Source organism: Lathamus discolor, chromosome 5 (assembly GCF_037157495.1).
Source record: "Lathamus discolor isolate bLatDis1 chromosome 5, bLatDis1.hap1, whole genome shotgun sequence".
Lineage (NCBI taxonomy): Eukaryota > Metazoa > Chordata > Aves > Psittaciformes > Psittacidae > Lathamus > Lathamus discolor.
Genome location: NC_088888.1, coordinates 80,862,372 through 80,883,755, shown reverse-complemented (window position 1 = coordinate 80,883,755; position 21,384 = coordinate 80,862,372). Strand labels below are relative to the sequence as shown.

Sequence of the window (21,384 nt, the reverse complement as noted above, 5' to 3'; positions counted from 1 at the left end):
TAAAACAGGAACCAAAGAGCAAATTGAAAATCAAGTTAGGTTCAGATTTTAATTTTTAAAACACTTCATTCTGAAATGAGAAACAAATGGAAGTGAAGATTGAATGATGTTCAGTTTTACATCATGCGCCTTCAGATTCTTCAGGAAGGTAGAGCGCTGACAGATTTCTACAGCAGAATTTACTGCAATGATCCTAATTTCTTTGTTTGGATTAGAAAGCACACACCTTCTTTTCTAAGATGCAAACATTTTACTAAGTTTAAAGTGACTGGAAACTTAAAATGAGATCTGACACAAATCACAGAAGAAAAACATATCCTAGCGTATAGGTATTACTGCATTCAAGGTACATTAGTTACTTTTTTGGTCCGCTCCAAGAATCTTTCATCTCATCAGCTGATAGTTCTCTCCTAAGAGGATAAAACTGGTTCCAGCAAATCAAATCCAGCAATTAAAGCAGAATATTAGTAATATAGAGCAAAATGCAATCAAATCAGAGAGACTATTTATACTTACAATGAAAGCTAGAGGACTTATACTTTCAAACATCCTTTTCAGTAAGCAACTGAAATTCAATGCAAACTATTTCTCAATATATGATGTATGTCACAACCCTGATTTAGTTCATGATGCAATTTTAGCACATGCTGTTTCCACTCACATACTTCACACGACAGACCAGATTTGTTGCAGCCACAGAAACATCTTTAGAAAGTTAAAAATTACTTACTTATAAAGCAAAAATGCCATATCCGTACATTAGAAGTTGAACCGTACAAGTTTCATGAGGAGCTACTAAATCTCTAGGAACAAAGATAATTCACCAGTACCTAAACCAGCAGACACTCAAGATGCAGTTTGGAGCATCTGGCTATTCTACAGCTTTCATGAAGGAGAACACGTGCCTGCGTATAACACTGTCTTGTAGCTCAGTACATCTAGCAAAGTGTAGTCTGCCACTGGTTTAGAAAACTTCTCTGCAAGAGAAACACTGACCATGATATGACAGAGTCCAGTCACCCATGTCCCAAGACACCAGACAGCAAACGCCAGGAGTCTGAGGGAGTTAAAGAACCAAAGCCTTCCTAGAAACATTTTAAGTCTATTTTAGCTACAATGAAAGGTTACTCTCAGAGAGTCAAGAGAAGTTGCGTTTGTAAGTATTTACGGTCTACATGGCAGACCACATTCATCTCAAGGTAGGCATACATCAGGCCCACCACAAGTGTCTTTACAAACATCAGTCAGTTGGCAGGGGAAAAACACCCGTAAGTGTAACCACAGAAAAGTAGTAGACAGGCATAGAACTAGGCCCAGCTGACACTACTGCCAGGAAGATGCTTTCCATACTTTTAGTTTATGCTCTAAGCTTTTTGTCTGTGCCATAATGAAAAACAGTTGCCCTTTCTTCCCCTTAACATACCTCCACTTGGCAACATAAGGGTTAAACCACTCTTACATCAGCGATACTGACAAAAGACCCAAATCGTTCCGAAATAACACTGCTGTCATAAGCAGCAACTGCAAAATGCCTGAGGCAAAAATGTGTTCAATTCCTAACTTTAATTATTCAAACTCTGCACTGAAACACGTTCTTTTCCTAAAGCTGCCAATTTCATTCCATTTAACTAACACGTGGAAAACCTGCAGATCTTCCTGCTGAGGAGGAGAAATGCTCAGATTAGAAAACTTAGATGTTATTTTCCAGTGTGAGCTCACAGCTCTTTTACAATTGGATTCCCAACTCGGCACAGTGACATGGAAGGAAGTGTAACAGAAAAGTAAGATCTTTTAACAAAGCCGGTATCTACAATCAGTTCCTCCCAGGAACGAAACACCCAGCTTTCCAAGACAGCACCAGATACGTTCGTCTAACGTATCTTTGTGATAGAAATGAACAGAAGAACAAGGCTTCTCTACAGATTTTCTCATACACGACATGAAATCCTTCTGTGTAGATAGTTGCTATGGTGCAGACTTAAAGAGAAAAAAGAGGGGAGATCAGACTCCTTGTTTACAGGTTTCCAGTATGCTCCACTTGATCCACCTTGAAATTGAAACTCTTTAGCTTCCTGTCTTTAGGCTGTCAGATGGTAGAGGACAAACAGTGTTAGTAACTTTACAGAGCTCCCATATCTTCTGCATAGATTTAGAGAAAAACATCCATGTGAATTAGACAACAGACAGGAGGGACAACATAGTTTCAAAAAGAGCAAAAGCCATACTAAATCCTAAGAGACTTACTCAAGGGAAAAAAAGACTTACACTGGGGATGAAATGCCAACTTCTCTTCGAACACTGTGAACATTTCACCACAATGTGCATGGACCTGTAAAAAAAACCCCATGCTGTTTTGACATTCTCAGATGAAGTCCTCATTTTTCTGAGAACTTCTCACACAGGTTTTATCTAAACAGGCATGCAATTTACATTTGCAAGAAGAGTAAGACAAAGATGTTTAGGGTAGGATTCAACTCTCAACAAGACACCTCAACCACATAAAGACACATAAACTTCCCCTACAGTCAAAGAAGCCTACAGAAAAAATCCACTTACCCTACAGTGTACACTTTGGGTGTAGTTCAGGTACCACAACACAGATACAGTGTCAGTTTATACATGCTGGAGTTCCACCTCACTTCCCACTGCCTCTGCTGTAAACCTTGCAGGTCCCAGGTTGTATGCATTAATATGATGCAATTTTTAGATTTTGATTGTGCAATGATTTGGATATCCCAATTGGCACTAGCTTTAGGCAGGTGGCCAGAAAGCTGCTATTCAGGCCCAGTGCCTTTACCAGCTAAACTTTCATTGACTATGAAGAGACAGCATGCACAGAAACTTGGTGCAGAAGTACAAAATGTAAATGTTTTTCATCAGTCATCAACAGAATATACCCTTTATTCTTTCATCATTGGACAAGAAAATAGCTATCACTTGTAAAATAGTCTTAGGCTATTCATTATTGGGGTTTTGGTGCTATGTAAGAGACTTGGCCTTTGCACTCATTTCTTTAGGGTTCCATGCTCTAAAGAAGCAGCCAAACGTAATTCCTTTCCCAGATCTATTACTCACTTGCCAGAAGATAAGGCTAGAACCTTTTTGCCAAAGTCTTATATATAACCTGCCTGCATGAACTGCTTTAAACAACTTTTCTTTACATGGTACATAAAACCCACTCACACAGAATAGGTTAGTTCTACCACTAGGTCAGTGACCAGTCCAGTTTGACATGTATTGTGGTTTTACTGACCATTCCAGGTGGGGTAGACGTGACTGGAGTATCCAGGATAATTCCAAGGTTTAGGAATTTAATGGTGCAGTCTTCCTAAAGTAAGTACAAAGTTCCCTGCAGAGAGATATCTTTAAAGACCTCCAGAGGGAGATGCTGTCTAATTTTTGGCATCTAAATTGCTTCAAACATCCATTTTAGGCAACATTACTGGCCACACTAGCATCTTCCTACACTCTGAATATTCTACTCTGTTAGGTCAGGAATACAAAACTGAAAAATAAACAGGAAAAGAAACAAGACCTATGACAGCTTTCAAATCCCATGGTAGTTTTCTTGCTCTCAAGACTGCCATTTATTCATCCCCCTTCCCCAATGCTATTGCTTACCATCACCTATTTCTCTTTCTTTACCTGCTGTTTGAAAAAAGTGTATAAACAATTTTTCTAAATTGTCAGATGTACCTGAAAAGCTTACCTAATGTGAACAGCCTAAACTGAAACAATAGCATCAAATCGGTATTTATGCTACTACCAGCACCTGAAATTTGGAAAAAAAAAACCCAAACAAACAAACAAAAATACAGTAGATGGTATCAGCATAGACTTTTTTCTGTTATTCTTTGATACTTCCATCTTGTGGGATTTGTTTCCAAGAGATCGTTAATCTCCTGGTTGTTAACCCAGAAGTCCTCTTGACTGTTACTGTCTAGAGAAATCAGACCTTCACCAAGGCCAGACTTGGAGAGAACAACTATTATCTTGCAAACACTGGATAAAGTATTGTCCCTTCACTGTAACGTTTGCAAGCACACATGGTTCTCTTTTCCCATTTATTTAACAAGCATCTGAATGATTCTGCTAACGTAGCTATAACCCAGTTCTCACAGCTCATAGGCGAGGGACACTGCAAAGAAACCATCCTGCATGCAGTGCTTCTATAGCTATACTCATTACACACAACCCACCCAGTAGCAGGAATATTTAAGAGAGTCACAAGGTTCCCATGGAGAGAGAGCTGAGATCTTGTCTGATTTCATTCCACATCTACTGAAAACAGAGAAGAGCTTTTGCCAAGATAATTTTGGCAAGTATTTCCAGCAGTACTCTGGCTTGCCAAACTGCATTTGGATTTTGCTGGACTTATTTACTTGTTCAGTATGCTTGGAGAAGTAGAAACATTTGTTGCTGTAGACAATTTGGCTTACTTTGAAGACCTGGAAAACACTTAAAAGATGAATCAGAGACTGACTGACTTAGGAATTTGATCTATTAACCTCAGCTTGTAGTGGTGATGTATTGAAGTGCTAGAAGTAACCTATAGCTCAGCTACTTCAGGACCAGAGAACTCTCTGAACTCTCAAACAACACTTTTAATATGTTACCTTTTACAGCCAAGTTGTACTCCTTCCAGAATTACCATCCAACACAAGCTGTAAAATGACCCTGAAGATTTCTTTAGGAGTCAAACCAGCACAACTACCTGTTATGACAAAACCAGCATTCTTTGCTGATTGCATGGAGATAAATCCTAAAGGCCCAGTTTTCAGAAGACATTAAAGCATCCAGCCTCTCTCACTAAAAATCAAAGTTACAGTCTTCTAGGATACCCTTAGTTAAAGGCTGATCCCTTGTATTGTTGGTCCTGTTCCCCCCAAGTCCCCCTTTAACTCCACAGAGGGCCGGTCAGTGCCCTGCTTCCACCCTTTCACCGGGGCATGCAGGAATGCTTTGATCTGATGTGTCAGAGGTACACTACTGACATATTTTGCCTGACAGAGCCACGCTCAACTGCTTGACTCAAAACCCAGAGTGAAAAAAAAAATCAAAGTATTTCAAAAGCATTATCTGCAGCTCCATTTTGGTACAGTTTCTCACATGTTTGTCCATTCCACATTTTCAACTTTACTAGCTTGCTTCTTCTCATTTTCCTTTTTGTTTCTTTTTTTTTTTTTTTTTTTTTTTTTGCTGAGCAAGACATTCCTTCTTCATGCCTCCCTCTATCCCTTATCCTCTAACACTGCCCACTATCTTGCAACAGGCCAACAACCTTGCCTTCACTTTTCCAACACAGAAGCTATGCACTGAGTCATCACCATGGTCCAACTATACTTGAAGCACATACTGCTAAAGAAAAGCACAAAATACCACACAGGCTTACACAGTGTCATCTTCTAGCTCCTCACTGTTATAATATGAATTCATCCTGGAGGTACAGCATTCCATATAATTCTTTCTTTTGCCTTTTAAAAGCAGATATTCTTGTGATTCCTTCAACCCATGACTGAGCACACACCTACAAAGCATTTTTCACAAACAGAAAGATCAGGTGTAAGTAGACCCTACATTTCTGGTTTCTAAATGCATATAAATACTTATATTTTGGTTTCATTCAAGAGAAACAGTACCAACTTGCTTCCTAAGAGATACAAGTACACTGCTGTATGACCTGTTCACATCTTTGTTGTACCTCTCCAACATTTAATTCACTTGTAAGCTAAAAGGAATACCTCTGGCTTCCTCTAGATAAACCTACAACAACAAAAAAAAATCAAGAGAAGAATAATGCCAACCTCCCTCCACCCCAGGGAAACACACCACTCAACAACAAATCTTCATTGATAAGTATAGTTTTAAATCTGTTCACCAATTTTTAATCCCTCTGATACATCATACCTAGACTTTTTACTATTTCGATTCTTTTCCATCGGGATATTTGCATTACCAAATCCAATATCCTGAAATACATCATAAAGACTAGTGTTTGTATGAGGCTTTTCCAATGAGGCACTAATGTGCCTGATGTAACATGAAACAAAATAAAAAGATTACAGAATCAATGAGGTCCACTTCCCAGTATGATTTACTCCAGTTACCTACTTTGGTCAAAGTCCTATTTCAGTACTTCTGTTCAAGCCATGTCAAGCTGTCAGACTATAAGCAGTCATATACTCATTCACCCAGTTAAAGCCTGTTACAGTTTAGTTTATACCTGTAATCTGGAGCACTCCCATTTTAGATTAGCAGTCCAAGGAATTACTCTCATTACTCCTCTAATTCCTTGATGCAAGTTACTGGCATCTTCTAAGTTATGCTGTATTTTAACAGCTGCTGCTAAACACCCTCCTGGCTTGCTAAAGTGGAAAGAATGCCATCAACATTTGTATCTGACTAAAATCTAGCTTTTTAAGCATGTACCTGACAAATCTAGTGAGTATTTTTGTCTTTCGGCACTGCTCTATGACTTTGATTTCTACCTGGCCACAAAGCACCAACATTACTTTTGTTTCTAGTAAAAATACCTTTCTTCCCCTGTCTGTCCAGCTGCCCTCCCTCCATCCATGTAATTTTCTTTTTATACATTACTTCCTTATCTGCTAATTTATATTAATGGAATAAAAGCTGACAGCCATCTATTTAGAGATTTCTAGCAGCAGGAAGAAGGGAAAGAGTATTTTTAAGAGCCATTTCCACCTCTATTCTCGGACATTTTATCTAACCCCCTTGATTGTGGATTCTTCCACAACTAGTAATATTTTTGTAAGCCATTCCAAAGTGTTCTGCTTTTTCTGTTCATATTTCATCTTTCACCTTGTGCTGTTCAAAAGCTTTCTACCTTTTGAATTTCCCCCTTTGAGAGGAAAAGACTGTATTCATCTGACCACATACAGACTTCTGTAAGCCAAGATACCCACAGATGAGCTAGTTATCCTACATCGTCTTTGAAGATAACGGAGACAAATAAGCAGGACAACTGGGGATAAGTCATCCCATTCCTAAATACATATCTAAAATAAATCATATAAATTGCCCTGTAAAAGAACCTCTTCTTCTTCATTAATCTAAGTCTAAATATGTCTGAGCTGGACTGTTTTAACAACAGCACAGCTGTGGTTAGTTCAGCGATATGAATACTTTTTAGAGGTATTTCCTACCAACTTTCATGCACAGTTAAATCCTCACAGAGTATTCTAAGGTAATGGCAACCACACAAACCCACTGTGGAATAGAGAAATCACATTTCTAGTGTTTTTTTCCACCTCAAGAAAACACCATACTTTTAGAATGTCAATTCCTATTTGTTTCTTTGTGAGAAGTTTAATTGCTCAGAAGAAAAGCAAGTAACCATTTCTGAGGTACTTAGCTGATTCACAGACAACGTATTTATGTGACCTGCCAAATGGCTGCTATACCTCTTCCAGGGTCACCTTTGAGCAGAGCTGTACATCTGCAGGGACACAGACCTGGACCTCATCTAACAAGCTCTGCAGAATACAGACAGCCATTTCAGCCTTTGTCTTTGAAGTATTTGTGAATACACTGCTGTGGATGCAGACTTCTTGGAGAAGAACTGGAGAAGGCTGCAGACAGGACATTGTGCCAACCCTGAAGAGCCATTACAGTGTTGTTTTATACTATCTTCCCCACTGCTCATAGTTGGGTCTTGCCCTGCAAGTCCAAGACCTAAGCTAGTTTCCTTCCCTTCATTGCTTACCATATGTTACATAGAACCTTCAGTTACTAGCTGGAGTGTCTCAAGGGACATCACTATTCATACAAAAGACCAAACCCCCTCCATAGCAGGTAGAGTTTCAAGGAGATAGTAAGTACTGTTGTGTCTCACATAGGCTTTCCATTATTTCAACCACTGTTTAGTTTAAGCTGTTAAACTCCCCTCTGTATGTTTTGAAAACATCTCAGGATGTTGATGACAACCATTTATAGCTTTAGAATTAATCACAGCTATGAACACTATAATCACATCAGATATGTGGAAAAACTTTAAGGTTACACAGCTTTCAACAATCAAAATAGACGAACTTCACAGCTCATTCTAGCCTCCACACATTAAACTGCTGACACACTAAGAAGATCCTTGCTCTAAAGGAACACCAGCATTTGTTCTTAATGTAAACAGCTGCTTTAATTTTTTTTTTCTAAACCAGTAATATTCAAGAATATTCATGGAACAATGTCATAAATAAAACACAGCTAGGGTGCTTGAAACTAATTCTATTGAAAAATTCTAGATTGCAAGCCTGGTTTACTGCTCAGTGTGCACATCTAGGCAATGGGTGGAAATAACCAAGCCATTTGCCCAGCCTCCTTTGCCTCTTTCTTCTTCTTCCCTGATTCATGTATGCACGTGTGTGTGTATACACATATGTATGCACACACACAAATACAAGGTAGAGTGTATCAGCCTCATATAATAGAATTTCTTTACAGAATTAGTTTCAAGAGTATATACATATATAATTATATATACAGGAACTTAAAGGATATAATTATTACTATCCAGAATGGTGAAAACTTTTTTGGAGGATTGTTTTGGAAATGTTTTTGCCATTCTGCACAGGATAAATATGACAGTTTCCGCAGAAACAGGAGCACACACATCAGAAATGCAGCTATCAACTCTGCTAAGTCAACACTGCAGTAAGAAAATATTAATCCTACTCTCAAAGTATACAGAAGGTGATGACGGCAAAGGAACAAAAGAGTACTATAAACATTATTGTAAGAAGATCTCTTAACAGCCTATGGCCTTTGGGAAAGTGCACAAACTCTTCCCAAAGCTTTTATTATGACAAAGTAGACAGAAAGGTTGTTGACTGATTTGCCTTTTATTTCTGAAATCAAGCAATGAAGTATGAGAAGTTTGAAAAAGAGAGAAAAAGTTTGAGCCAGTAATGGAGAATAACATTACAAGACAACTGGATGTAGTTTATTGATGTATAAACTGTGATAGCCTTGAAGACAAAAGCAAGCAGTTTAAGTTGCATCTAGTGAATAAAGGTGAGTCGGGGGAAGGCAAAGAGATGAGTGATCTGGTGAAAGCAGAGGCAGGAAGTCTCTGCACAGCATCCTGGAGAGATAAATGCAAATCATTTACCCTTACACAAGAATAAAAACAAAGGAGTGTAATGAAGAGGACACAACATCACAGAGCTCTTCTAGGCAGACACTGAAAGACCAACTATTGACTGAAATACACCTGGATGGCCAGAAGAGCCCTCTGAGCACTGATATTCTTGCCCTGCTTAGGAAGAGTTAATTTTCTGTGCTCTGCATTTTCAAAAGAGGCATGTATTTAATCAAAGGACATACAAGTGAAGGGAGGGAGGAAAACAAAAAAATCTTCAGCAACACAAGACAAAGCTACTGAAAACGTATCCAATTTACTCACAAGAAAAAATCAAGTGCCAATGACAGGAAGTCTGAATCGGAGCAAAATGCTGGCTATCCATATTAAATCAAGAGAAGTATTGTTAAGTAAAAGCAGCTACACTTACATCCACAGCTAAAAAGATGCCTCAAGCCATCATCTGGAAAAACACTATGTCACTGCATGGCACGTGGCTTCCTTCTCATATCCTTTGTTCGTTTATTTGTTTCATAATAACTGTTGGAAGCTTTAAGGAAAAAAAACAAAACAGAAAAGTCGGTATATCTCAGTACAAAAAAAAAAAAAAAAAAAAAAGAGTAATTTCATGCATCTTGGTCTATAAATTACTGCTTAAAGGGAAAAACATTTATGCCCAATTCAATTTAAAATAATCATCCTTTCCCATTCAGATTTGTTACAGAGCTACAGGGTTAGTTCACCTTCTTTTACTGTGTTTTTAAACAAAATAAGCACATTGTGTAACACCTATTTCACATATCATTAACAAAGAAAACTCCCCAAAAAGCATAGCTATGACACTGACACTTTTCAAGCAAAGAGTTAAAGCACATATCTGAACAATTTATGGCTTTGAGTGTGGCTTGAGTAGGAACAGCAGCTTGGTACTGAAAGCCTTCCATTCACATCATCAACTGTATTCTCTTCATAACAAGTGCATATGTAGGCAGATGGATTGTGCCTTTTCCAACAGCTGCCCTGTCATTTTATAAATGATTTCCATAAACAGCATGCATGGGTTAAGTAGCACTGGTTGACTTTCCCCTTTTCCCTTCCTCCTTCCTGGCCAGCAGACACAACTTCTGCAGAGTCAAAACTAGGACCTCTCAGACAAGAGCTGCTCTTCCTTTTCAAATAGGGCCAGGAACGGAAGCAGGAATCATACATGCTCTGATTTAGTAGACGGGTGAAGAAAGCTTGACTTGACCTACCCAAATCTGGAAGCCAGGGCCTGAAAGCAAGACCCTGCCTTCCAAATCAGACAGTGACCTCAGCAAGTACCAGGTAAGACAACATACACCAGCATTTAGGGTAACATAGAGCTAACATCCAGCTTCCACCACAGACACAATTTAAGGACTACTGCTTTAACATTCTTCTGAAGTTTAGCCCTAGAAAGTTTAAAGAGGTAGCTGGCAGAAGAGCAGGTTATGTGTCTGAAGCTGTTTTTCTGGAAGAAAATTCCTCATGTGCACACAGGGAGATTAGAGGCTGAAGAAAACAGTCCCAGCATACTACTACATTTTTAAAGAGGAAACACGCTGAACTTTCAGACGGTACGTAATTCAGGAAGAAGAGTAATAGAATGGGTATTGAAAGAATTTCCTGCCAAAGTACAAATATTATCAATATGTAAATCTTCACAGGAGGTACTTAATGCTTTTGATATTAAATACTCCACCTATGCAAGTCCTCTTCTACTGCTCAATCCTCTCCTTCAAATATACAGTGAAGCTTTCCAGACGAGATTATGTCAAGAATCCTCTGCCTAGATGGTGTTTCTCAAGTGCATCCAATCAAGGTCACTCATGAAGTTTTCTGGGTTGCCAATAAAACCATTTTTGAGCCCAGAAAGGTTGCAGAAACATTCACCTAAAAACTTGTAACTTGTTGAACTACAACTCTCTCCATTACTGTCCTACAACTTACACTTATCATTTATCTCTAACAGTAACACTTATCTCTATCATTCACAAATATAACCTGACAGTTGTCACCAATTCCCATTTATCTTTTGCCATAAATACTCATGGAAAATTCAACTACTTCTACAATGAATGTAGAGTCCTACGTCTAAAATCTACCTTGGCCCTGAACTTGGTTAGGACATTGCCAAGTTTGCAACACTTTTAAGTCAAATCATAGAATCATAGAATAGTTAGGGCTGGAAAGGACCTCAAGATCATCTAGTTCTAACCCCCCTGCCATGGGCAGGGACACCTCACACTAAACCATCCCACCCAAGGCTTCATCCAACCTGGCCCTGACTCTTCTTCTTCCAAGTTCACTACAAGCTTTTCAGTTTCCTAGATTTGCAAGAAAAGGCTTTTAGAAATCTCTGACCATTTCAACTGCTCCCTCTGATGTACTGAGAAAAAAAGATCAGTCTAAAACCACAGCTTCATCAGTGTCTGTCCTGATTTCAAATCCATGTACCATCCAAACAAACTATCATCTTTCAGGATATTTATAGCCAGACAAATAACTGCCTAAGATTATACGGCTTCCATTTACCTCCATTTCAATCAAGCAAACAGCTCAAAGCCACCTACATGCACACAGACAGTTATTCCTAAACTCATCCCTCTGCCCCCCTGGTTTTCCTCTCACTTTTTCCAATCGTCCACTACCCACATCATGTGGATTCTGCTTTGATGCCACTGGTCTTGAATTAGACTGTAACCCCTTGTTGGGAGAGCTCGTACCTTACTACGGACAGTGAAGCGTGCAAGATGACGTACAGTGCTAATCCTAACAGAAGCCTTCTAGCGCTACTGAAATACAATATAATCTGAGTTTATGGCAAGTATACAAATCTACACCGAAATACACTTGATAAGCATTGATTCATGAAGTTTCCCCAAATATAGCGCATGCTTTCTTGACATGGCAGATGCTGCTTTAGCTACTTTCATGTCAGTAACAGCTGGCAAGGTCATTAGCTCCTTAAAAAAAAAAAAAAAAAAAAGAAAAAAAAAAGTCAGAAACTCCAAAGAGTCTGTATCTGATATGAAATGTTAGGGAACAGATTAATGTTTAGATTATGTCCCCTCACACTTTTATATGCACATGTATACATAGTTGAGAAGCAAGGATACTGATGACAAGAAAAAACAAGTCGACAACAAAACTCACTTTACCAAAGGCATAAATATTTAACTTACATACCAACAAGATGCGTTACCTTCTCTCTCGAGTGAATACACTAGCGCTTTCAGTATCAACCCAAATCAGCTATGTGCTACAACCTCACTGCTCTTTTTCTGGTATGATAGCAACCATCGTTAAATACCCTCCCCATTGCATGAACTGTTCTCTGTGTCCTGGGGTCAGATTTAAGCACAGGGGTCCACCATACGTAAAATTAGTTGGCAGGACTGGACTCTTAAAATTGCCTCAAATGACTTCTAGAAAAGCATGAATCAGCTTTCAGTGCTTCCTCCTTTTTTACATATTCTATTTTTTCTTTTTGAAAGGGAGGAGGGAAGGAGAGTGAAAGTAAAAGGAGAAGGGGAAGGATCACTGAACCTCAAACAGCTGGGATGCTGTGATACGTCAGAGGTGAAGCCAGCCACATGAAATCTCCCTCATTTCCCTATAATTTTGCAGAGTTGGGCCTCTTTCAGGAAATTTTTAAGTTTTTTTGTACTTTCCCCCCCACACACACACAATTGTTCTAACTGGTGCGTTTCTAGTTTCCAAACTTCTGTTAAGTGACTGCTTCCTACGAGGCTTAGGATTTCAAGTTCTAAATGAACCATTGCAGAGACGTTAAACACGTGAAATAATCCTGTAAAAACTTTGTAGTGGAGTCTAGAAATGAAGCCAAGCAACCTGTACAGCCAAGTGAGCTGCAAAGAAACCCAACTCTGAAAACTCTGAACTGAGTCTGCAGTTACAAATATACCCTTATTGACTCCATTTTTGTTCTTTTTCCTACCGGAGATTGGATGACTTCTAGATATCCAGACACAGACATCACAAAAGAGATTAAGCAGTACGTACAAAAGTCTGGCGTAAATTCATGTGTCTGTGATAAACCAAATAGAATAGAAGTTTTAAAGAGACAACTATGTTTTAGGTGTCAAACATTTCTTGACGTCTGTGGCAGTTGGCAGCTGCAAACATCCGACTGAAAGCCCCATCTGCTGCTTCACAGCTTCCAGTCGAGGATGTTTACAGTCGCTCACTGTCAACAGCAATACACATTCCTCAGCTGTTTACTTTATATTATTAACATGCAGAGGCCTCCAAGCAGGTTAGTTAAGATCACTACAACTTCTCTGTTGCTGTGTTGCTACCCACAGATACACAGGGGATGGTTTTCATAAGCATTTTCAAATGAAATCAAGTACAACTTCCGAAAGGAACACTGGCAAACAGCCAGGTGTATTTTCTGTTCAAGTATTCCAATTCCAGAATTATGTTGCCTATTTTACATCTGGTAAGAATTAAAATGAAGTTGCATGAAAAGAGCAATTTGTTGCCACTGTTGCATGTTTTGTTCTCCAAGAGACAAGAGCAATCCTGTCACTAGAGTAGCGCACAACACAAACTGCACTACTCCACAACTGAGCTCCCTTATCAGCACAGTGACCAAAGACAGCAACAGCACGAAAATAGAACCAAACCCTTTCTAAGGGTTTTTCACTACAGTGTCTGGGATGGCTTCAATCCCCACAGAAAAGCGGGTGTGAGGGAACTGTATCAGAAGTTAGTTTATGCGACATTTACTTCCAAATAAAACTGTGGAAAAAACCCACCAAAAACCCCACCAAAACAGTACAGGGGACTATGGGGTAGAGGGAGGAAGTTGCGTAGCAAGCTCTGCAAAGGCTTCAATAAAGTTCAAACCTGTTAGAGGATTTCTACAAGTTACCCAAGCTAACCAGTTGCTCCTACGCTTCACATAGTTGGCAGCACGGCATTTCTCACCAAATGAAAAAGCCAAAAAGATCTGGCATAATAATGTCTCGGTTGTACAGTTCTGCTGTTTGTTTTCCATTCTACCTCCCATTTCCTTATTAAGTTAATGATGGGGAAAATTAAAGATTAATCACTCAACTATTTTTCTGAAGTCATATGAAACCGCAGCAGGCAAGCAGAGCGATTATATCACTCTAATTAGAAGGTGTTTTTCCTTGAAACTTCTTGCCCCCAAATGAAAGTACCGCACTGTAAACAGAGTAGGTTATGAAAAGACTGTAGAATGCAGCAGCCTGTGGCGTATTTACTTACACTGATAAGTGTGAAGGATCTCTATAAATCAGTTTCAAAACTCAAGGCTATATTTTCTATAGTAAGGTTAACAAAATTAATCTTTCAGGCAGCAGGTGTAAACAAGCTGAATTATGCTGGGGCCTTTCCCTTTATTCAATACCAACTTTGAGCTATTAAAATTTCCTAGGGAACCACATTTTCTCAATGGGTCAAGTCACTAAGGAAACAAAGCAAACTTTATCAGTGCTGCACAACTCTACATTCCAGGAATTCCTCGCACTTGGCATTTATATACCATGCCAGACCCACAGGATCCATTCGCTCTCTCCTTAGGAGACCTACACCATGACAAGCTATGAAACTCTCAGTAAGGTGCCCAACTTCACAGGGTTGCCAATACAAGGAGGGACTAACACCCCTGCATGAGGTCTACTGGAGGACAGAAGAGTAAGAAAATGTTATTTCCTATGACAATACTCTTGAAAAAAAACAGAAAAGAGCTCCTCTTCTGGCAAGTTCCATCCTGTTTATCGCAAGCCAGCCAAGAAAAACACAAATAGTCACCTTGCAAGACTATATATATATAAATAAATACACATATAAATATATGGACTGTTAAAGAAAAAAAAGAAGAAAAAAAAAGGGGGGGGCAACAAAAAAAACCTTAGATGCAAACTGCAGAACGGAAAGTTTTCATCTTGATTACACTTAATCATGAAACGGATTAGCCTTCCATTTTAAATGTAGCAGCCTTATATCTACAACTTAAAGGTGGAAAAAGTAGGGAGACTATAATGTCCTACTCCTTCAAATTATTCAGATGAAGGACATAATGTCAGCAATAAGGTGCAAGTCCACTCCATGTATGGCTTCCTTTCTGCTTTTAAAAGACATCAAACAGATTATATCTGTATGAAAGTCAAGGCAAGGTCAATCTAAAACTGTGAGGCATTTTATCACACAGTATGGACTGTTAGGGAAGAGAATGCAATCAGTTATCTTTACTGCTCTGTTTTATTAATTTGTACAGTATTCTCATAGAGGTGTTTAGGCAGAAAGCGTCCAAGACTCAAACATCAATCAACAGGGCTCTTTATACATGCTGATCTTGATAAAGTTTTGAACAAATACAGGTAAGACAAAAGGGACATTCTTACTTTTCAGTGTCTTCATGAATTTACCATCCATGTAAGAGGAGAAAAGGGCAAACTGGTAGAGCCTAAGCAGTGTTCAGTTAAAAATAAATCAGTTGGTTTTCTCTCACTCTTTTCCAAGCCAGATGAATGGGTTACTGGTGAGAGAGGGAAAATAAATAAATAAATAAATAAACACAATCAAAAAACCAAGCATCTAAACCCAATTTTCCAAGTGCTGCTAGAATTCTCCATTTCCCATCACCTCCCATACAGATGAGGGGATATGCAAACTCAGACAAGTAAATTAGGTTTTAATCATTAGAACAACACTGGAACACCAACAGATAAAAACGCTAATTCAGAGCTGCACAGAACTTGGAAAAAAACACCCAAAAAAATCCCAAAACGTAACTCATGGCAATTGTTTGCTAACTTTCTTTGCAGAATACATTTTCAAATTTGCTTGTCAAGAGCCTTAAGATCATCATTAAATATGGCAAAATTATTCCTCTTCTTCCCGCCACTGACAACATAGGAAGATTAAGCACACATTACTTATGTGAACTCAAGTTCACAGCTGTTATGATACAGCATGAGTATCTCCAACTGTTGCCAATGAATCCGATTCTCCCAACTGCATTTGAACTCATTATAAAATGCCTAAAGCAAGTGTCCCTGCACTAAGCAGGCAGTTGCAGACAAGCAGCTGAAATTATGTACCAAATGAGATGCAGAACATCCAAACATTTGGGAACGAGATGTCAAAACTACTGGTTAAAAGTATGAACAACATGAGCCTTTTCCCAAGAGTCCCTACCTAGTGTCTAATCATTGGGGATTTTCATCAGATTTTAATCCGTCTAGGTGAACAAATACTACAGTGTACCTCAGCAGAAATACATTTGGCAAAAAAACAAGAACTTATGTCTTGGATACCAGCTGATCCTACTGATCTCCTTCATACAAGACACCCACACCTCCAGGAAGAACTGCATTCTTCAGCCATGAGAGACCACTCCTCAGATTTCCAGGAATCTGTATCACAGAATCATAGAATAGTTAGGGTTGGGAAGGACCTTAAGATCATCAAGTTCCAACCCCCCTGCCATGGACAGGGACACCTCACACTAAACCATCCCACCCAAGGCTCTGCCCAACCTCGCCCTGAACACCATCAGGGATGGAGCATTCACAGCTTCCTTGGGCAACCCATTCCAGTGCCTCACCACCCTAACAGGAAAGAACTTCTTCCTTATATCCAATCTAAACTTCCCCTGTTTAAGTTTTAGCCTGTTACCCCTTGTCCTATCACTACAGTCCCTAAGGAACAGCCCATCCCCAGCATCCCTATAGCCCCACTTCAGATACTGGAAGGCTGCTATGAGGTCTCCACGCAGCCTTCTCTTCTCCAGGCTGAACAGCCCCAACTTCCTCAGCCTATCTTCATATGGGAGGTGCTCCAGTCCCCTGATCATCCTCGTGGCCCTCCTCTGGACTTGTTCCAACAGTTCCATGTCCTTTATATGTTGAGGACACCAGAACTGCACACAATACTCCAGGTGAGGTCTCACGAGAGCAGAGTAGCGGGGCAGGATCACCTCCTTCACCTTGCTGGTCACGCTCCTCTTGATGCAGCCCAGGATACGGTTGGCTTTCTGGGCTGCGAGCGCACACTGAAGCCGGCTCATGTTCATTTTCTCATCGACCAACACCTCCAACACACATGAACAGAAGTTATTGTAATTCCAGAAGTTCAGTAGTTCAGATCACATAATTCTCATTATGAGGACTGTCTGCAAGTAGTCAGATAGCTTTTAACAGCCATTATTTAAACCGTGTCCTTTTCTGGTATAGTCATTTAAAACTTAGAATGTGTTTAAAGTGACATATTACTCCTGAATGCAGCTGTCTCTCCATTAGAGGAGGTAAAGGTTAACTGATAAGGCAGCAGAAGTATTCAGAACCTATACTGAAGTAGTTAAATTTCCCATCAGAGATAGGCATAACGACTTCACCTATTTATTATAGAATCATAGAATGGTTGGGGTTGGAAAGGACCGTCTAGTTCCAACCCCCCTGCCATGGGCAGGGACATCTCCATACCACTAAATCATACCACCCAGGGCTTTATCCAACCTGGCCTTGAACACTGCCAGGGATGGAGCATTCACAACCTCCCTGGGTAACCCATTCCAGTGCCTCACCACCCTAACAGGAAAGAATTTCCTCCTTATATCCAATCTAAACTTCCCCTCTTTAAGTTTTAACCCGTTACCCCTTGTCCTGTCACTGCAGTCCCTGATGAAGAGTCCCTCCCCAGCATCCCTATAGGCCCTCTTCAGATACTGGATTATCTTAAGAAACATACAGGTTACACAACCCAAACCAATCATACGATAAAACTGAGGTTGAGAATCACTTCAGAAAAGCAGAATACCCAGAGTCCTCCTAGCTAAGCCTTTAAGATGGAGAAGGAATTTATTCACGCAGTAGTTCTGGAGGAAGAAAGACATATCGAACCCCCTTGCAGGTGGATGGACAGACACACAAGACAGAACCAGATCAGTAGGAGAAAACCAAAGAAAATGAGAAATAATGCTTAAGAAGAAAAGAACATGGGAAGAACACAGTAAATGGAACTGAAGTAAATGAACCTGTAGAAGAACACAGATGTGACAGTTCTGAAATCTCAGTTATTATACACAACAAAAGCAGAAGAAATGCAGTAAGTAGTGCTTATAAACTGAAATGTGTATACTCAAAATACTGTATTTATCGATTTGCACTTCTGACACCTTTTGAAGGTACCTGAAACAGTTCTGTATGGGATTACGTGAAATGAGAATGCTGTTGATAACCAAATCTTTTCTGTCAATCAACCAGCTCCAGCAACAAGTTAAGACTAAGGAGGGATATCAGCACTATTTACACTGCTACAGAATCAGTGAATGGTACTGTGTTGTTTATTACTCTACATTTCACTGTCTTGAGGGCATCACTGTGAAGCCCACAAACCTAAAACAGTGGCCGGAAAGGAAGATGCAATAGGCTCTACTATCAGCTGGCAGAAATGGGTGATGCCCCAACGGTTCAGAGCAATACTCTGCCATCGGCAGAGCCAAGTGAGTGCTGGTTGCTGTTCCATCGTGGGGTGAAGCAGGTGACCAGCCTGAAGGTGTGCGTAACTGCATTACTGTGTCAGTTCCCAATGCAGAACACTACAGTTGGTGGTTTTCTATTTCAGCTATGTACAAAGACAATACACTGAGTCAACATAAGAATGGTGTATATTTGACAAGAAAGCAGTCCCCAGTGGCAACAACTCATTCTCACAGCTATCTGTGAGAAGCACTACCCGAGACAGCATACCATACCAGATCGCAAACTTAGCAAAGAACATTTCATAGAATCGTAGAATGGTTTTGGTTGGAAGGGACATTACAGATCATCTCATTCCCCCTCCCCTCCAATCTTGAGCACTTCCAGGAACAGCACATCCACAACTTCCCCAAGCAATCTGATTTAACAGCATGAACAAACTACCCATAGCACACAGTTTATTCAGCCTCATGGTTCATATTCAGAAGGAAGGTGAAATGCAACTGCAGTGAGAACAAGCTCTGGCCCAGGGTGCACGCTACAGGCAGCACGTACAGGCAGCAGGTGGTCCATATCTGAGATTCCTGCAAACAGGAGTGAACATATGTTTGGGCTGATGAGAACCATCCTCAAACACAAAACTCTGCCCCAATATCCTCTGAGAATTTCTAGGATGCTTTCATTCTGTGTCTTGCAAACTGCCGCCTAACTCCCATTATGTCCTTTATTCAGGACATGTAATCTGCTCCTAAATCACATCTCTGGGGAATGTATTTCATACTTCGCTGTACTCTTGGAGAAAAGCAGAGACAAACTCTGATATTCACATTGGTCCAGTGACCTACATCTCAGATGGTATGAGCTTACCCTGCTATTTCTGATTTCAGGGTCAGGTAATTGAAGCAGGAATCAGTTCCGTTTGCCCACAGCCAGGACAGAGCACCCATACGAACTCCCTCGTACCCTCTTCCTTTTTCTCTTCCCATCACTCCTTCCCTTGTACACCACCCAAACACACAACTGGGTCATACAGACTGTCAGAATAATTAGCACAATCACTGTGTTTGTTCTTCATCTCCAACAGATCAAAACAAACACAGCCTGTGACCACAAGATTAGTTTTACTTAGTGTGCTCCATAGTGAACTGCACAAGCCCCAGATGCTGCAGAAGAGTCTGCAAGGCTTCAGCTTACACATTTTTACCTGTATATGGGCGGCACATTGATTACTCCCTTCTCAAAGGTACTTGAATGTTACCAGAAATAAGCGCTACATGCAAGAGAACTTTTGGATACTATGTTAAGCAATACATACACTAAAAGCCTGCAAAAAGCAACTTTTTTTAACACTACCATGCACTAAAGTAACTTAGAAAACACTTGTTTATTCATAGCACTGCCCAAGTAAAACGTAAAAGCAACATCTTAACAAAACTATTTCACGTGCAGCCAATGCATTAACCTTCGCTCACATGCAGACCAGAGCAATACACCTGTTCAGTTCCCCTTCTTCTTTTATTTCCAACAGCCTCCCCTTTCCCTGTGTACGACCATCAGCCTCCAGGCAGTTAAACACTTGCTTGTTCCCAGAGTTTGTAATTAAATACTCTGACCTATCAGACAAAATGCTGACATCATACTGACAGGGCCATGAACCTGAATCCTGTTAATGTTACACTTTGAAATTTCTCTTAACCTGTATTCTCATCAGCATGAAAAGGTCCATCCTCTCAGCCTTCTAGAAGCAGAAGCTACAGGACACTAACATGCATATGGAAAAAATACCAACCAAGTAAGAGAAAATTCAGAAGAGAGGAAAAAGCATTAGATTGTCCACCTATGGAAGGGAAGAGGGCTTACCAGCACAAATGTTCTAGCTAAGCCACTGTGGAAGCACCAAACTGCTCAAGAAACTACTAGACATAAATCAGTACTGACATGCCAAAGGGCACAAACACTAGAAAGTCCTGCAAGAGGAAAAGGTAGAGTGAGCCCCAGTTTGTAATGGCTAAAACAAGACCACACGCAAGAGACCCGAGACAGGCTGGAACAGGGTACAGAGAAGAAACCCTACTGTTAGCTTCAGGTATTTGGAAATTAGAATTATCCCTCTTCCTCAGCTTCACCCCAAAATTTTCCAGTATAAGTTACAAAGAGTTATCCTAAGTGCTACCCATACACAGCCTTCTACAGATGCCAACAAGTGGTTTAACTGCATTTTGCTCCCAATCAGCAGAAATAATTGCCCAGAAGTTACATAAAAAGAACAGAAAAGAGGACAGGAGGACACGCATGACACTGCTTCCTAACCAAAAACACTTTTCTGATGTTTATTAGCAAAGAAAATCCCCAGTGGATAAATATAGCTTTTGTAGTCAGCTAAAACCTAGAGCTATTAGAACATATCTTGACAACTCAAAGAACTGCTCTCAGTTGCTTAGATTCATGGAAGTTTATAATCAACGTGTCACAAAGGCTTTAATTTAGAACATCTGTCATTAAAGGAAAACACTGAAGCAAGACCTGACTTTATTTTTCAAATGTATTAATAACTAATCCCCTTGGGATTATGTCAAGCACGTCACATTAGGATGGCTTGGGCTCACCTTGACCAGCGAGTTAAAATACAGTTAAACCTGTCTACATTTGCACTCCAACTCCTACTTCTTTTAAATTTCAAATGATTACAGAAGAAAGGCATCTGTGGGACTAACACTGACCACAACCTACGGTCAGTGTCAGACCTATGACACTGACCATGACACTATCCTGCTTTATTCAGTGTGGAAT

At 39.9% G+C, this 21,384-nt stretch overlaps 1 protein-coding gene across 1 annotated transcript in view; it reads right to left on the bottom strand.

The window, feature by feature from the left end:
* The window catches only part of OGFRL1 (opioid growth factor receptor like 1), an 86,654-nt gene that overhangs the window by 61,433 nt on the left and 3,837 nt on the right, over window positions 1-21,384 (bottom strand). The window contains exon 2 of the mRNA XM_065681436.1: window positions 15,517-15,650. Coding sequence (XP_065537508.1) covers window positions 15,517-15,547 — 31 coding nt within the window. The 5' untranslated portion in view covers window positions 15,548-15,650. The remainder of the gene's footprint in view (window positions 1-15,516; window positions 15,651-21,384) is intronic.